Below are 2,332 nucleotides of genomic sequence, written 5' to 3'. Positions count from 1 at the left end.
TCCTCCTGTAGGAGAGGAATGATCCTGTGCATCTGTTTTTCTTGCGTCATTTCTGGGATTTCTCTTGTTCATATAGTTTTTTCCTTTTGAAGCACGTGCACATAAGGGAACAAAAGGGTCAGAGGTTTCCCATCATTTTAAGTGCATAAAGGTGGACCAATCCAATGAAATCATGTTTGCAATGTCGGGTATCAACATCTTCATTCAGTTAGGTAATAGTATTTAGCTATTAACTATTAATTCATAATTACGTACGTAATGTTGTACGTACAAAACGTGATCTCTGTGATTTCTGTTTAAAAATTAATCCCTCAGAAATAATCTTTTTTTTTTTACAACGGATGGTCTTCTGTGTTCTTCCTGGTGAGGCTTCAATTAGAAATCCTTAATTGCTTGTTTGCTAATATTTTCTCCTTTTTCTACTATTTTCTACGTTCAGGCCGCTTCAATGCTAACTCAGAGGGAAAGGATGGCTAATTTAACGCAGACAAATTCATCGCTCAGCAACCTAACATACATTGAAAGAGGGAGGGCTTACAAAACAGTTGAACTAATCTTCATTGTGATTGTAGCATTATCTTTGAGTCTGGTGACCATTATCGGAAACATTCTGGTTATGCTTTCTATCAAAGTAAACAGACAGTTACATACAATTAACAACTATTTTATTTTCAGCTTAGCCTGTGCCGATTTGATTATTGGTGTGTTCTCCATGAACCTTTACACCATTTACATCGTCTTTGGCTACTGGCCCATGGGCCCAGTGGTGTGTGATTTGTGGCTGGCTCTAGATTATGTTGTTAGTTCTGCATCTGTCATGAACCTTCTTATCATCAGCTTTGACCGATATTTCTGTGTGACAAAGCCTCTCAGCTACCCTGTGAAGAGAACCACCAAGATGGCACGGATGATGATTGCAGCTGCTTGGGTGCTGTCATTTATCCTGTGGGCTCCTGCCATTCTCTTCTGGCAGTTCATTGTAGGTGGACGGACAGTTAAAGTAGGTGAGTGTCATATACAGTTCTTCTCAAATCCAGTTGTCACTTTTGGTACTGGAATAGCAGCCTTCTATCTACCAGTTATTACCATGACTATTCTGTATGTGCACATATCCCGTGCTAGCAAGAGTCGGGTCAAGAAGGTTAAGAAAGAGCCAGAGTCAAACAAAGGTACCATTTTTCTCTGGTTAGTGCGAGGCAAAAGAATGAAATCGAATAATAACAACATTTCAAGTGTACCTGATGAGATGCAGAATGTCAAAACACAGAACGGCAAGGCAGCTGGTGAAGTAATGACGGATTATTGTGGCCAAGGAGAGGAAAAGGGGGTCTCAAATGACTCGACTTTCTTCAGTGTCGTCCCTTCCATCCAGACGGAGGAAAGAACGATTGATGAGAGCTCAAACATCTCCAGTGAGCAAAGGCAATTTAGCAATGACAGCTCCAAGCTCTCCAGCATAAAGGTTGTCACGAAATCCCAAAAGAGTGACTACTGTGCTACCACAATTGAAATGGTGTCAGAAAACAGCAGCAAGAATGGTAAAGACAGAGAGCTCGCCGCAGCCCACAAGATGACAAAGACCCCTGCTGAGAAAAAGAAGGGAGCTGCAACCCGGGAGAATAAGGTGACCAGGACCGTCTTGGCTATTCTGCTGGCATTTATCATCACCTGGACCCCTTACAATGTCATGGTTCTCATTAACACGTTATGTTCAGTCTGCGTCCCTAACACAGTATGGTCTATTGGATACTGGCTCTGTTACATCAACAGTACTCTAAACCCAGCCTGCTATGCACTATGCAATGCTACCTTCAAGAAAACCTTCAAACATCTTCTCTTCTGTCAATATAAAAACATAAGATAAATAATAAGATAAGATAAGATAAATTCAACAAAAAGATAGTCTCCATGAACATTTTATACGTTATAGATGAATTTCATAATGTTTATCATAAATGTATGAAAGTAAAATGTTCAGCACGCCAGTAATGGCTGAAGTAGATATTATCTGTAATATGGTGAAAGCATACTTCAGTTATGGACAATGAATTTCTAATTTTTTGTTTATATGAAAAGTGTGCTGATTATTATAATGTTTCTGTTTGAAGTCGGAAATGAATCTGCCGAAATTTCAAATATAGTGCATTTCAGTTAATCGGGGGACACTGGGAATTGACATTCTGGCCCGATTAAGTGATTACCCCAATGAGCCGATGTTTCCTGGAAATATTTAACAGGGTATAAAAAAATGACAAGCTACCATTTAATTAAGTAACAAACTATGTATTTAAAGGAAATACAGAATTAATTAGAACACAACCAAAATCACTAC

General features: G+C 39.2%; 1 protein-coding gene across 1 annotated transcript; it reads left to right on the top strand.

Moving 5' to 3' along the window:
• Nucleotides 1-469: 469 nt before the first annotated feature.
• LOC132388815 (muscarinic acetylcholine receptor M2-like) lies at nucleotides 470-1,864 on the top strand. Its single transcript, XM_059961236.1, has one exon. It carries the CDS (start codon nucleotides 470-472, stop codon nucleotides 1,862-1,864), a length of 1,395 nt encoding a protein of 464 aa, XP_059817219.1.
• Nucleotides 1,865-2,332: the final 468 nt, after the last annotated feature.

This window comes from Hypanus sabinus, unplaced genomic scaffold (genome assembly GCF_030144855.1).
Source record: "Hypanus sabinus isolate sHypSab1 unplaced genomic scaffold, sHypSab1.hap1 scaffold_417, whole genome shotgun sequence".
NCBI lineage: Eukaryota > Metazoa > Chordata > Chondrichthyes > Myliobatiformes > Dasyatidae > Hypanus > Hypanus sabinus.
This window is presented reverse-complemented; position numbering and strand designations above follow the sequence as displayed.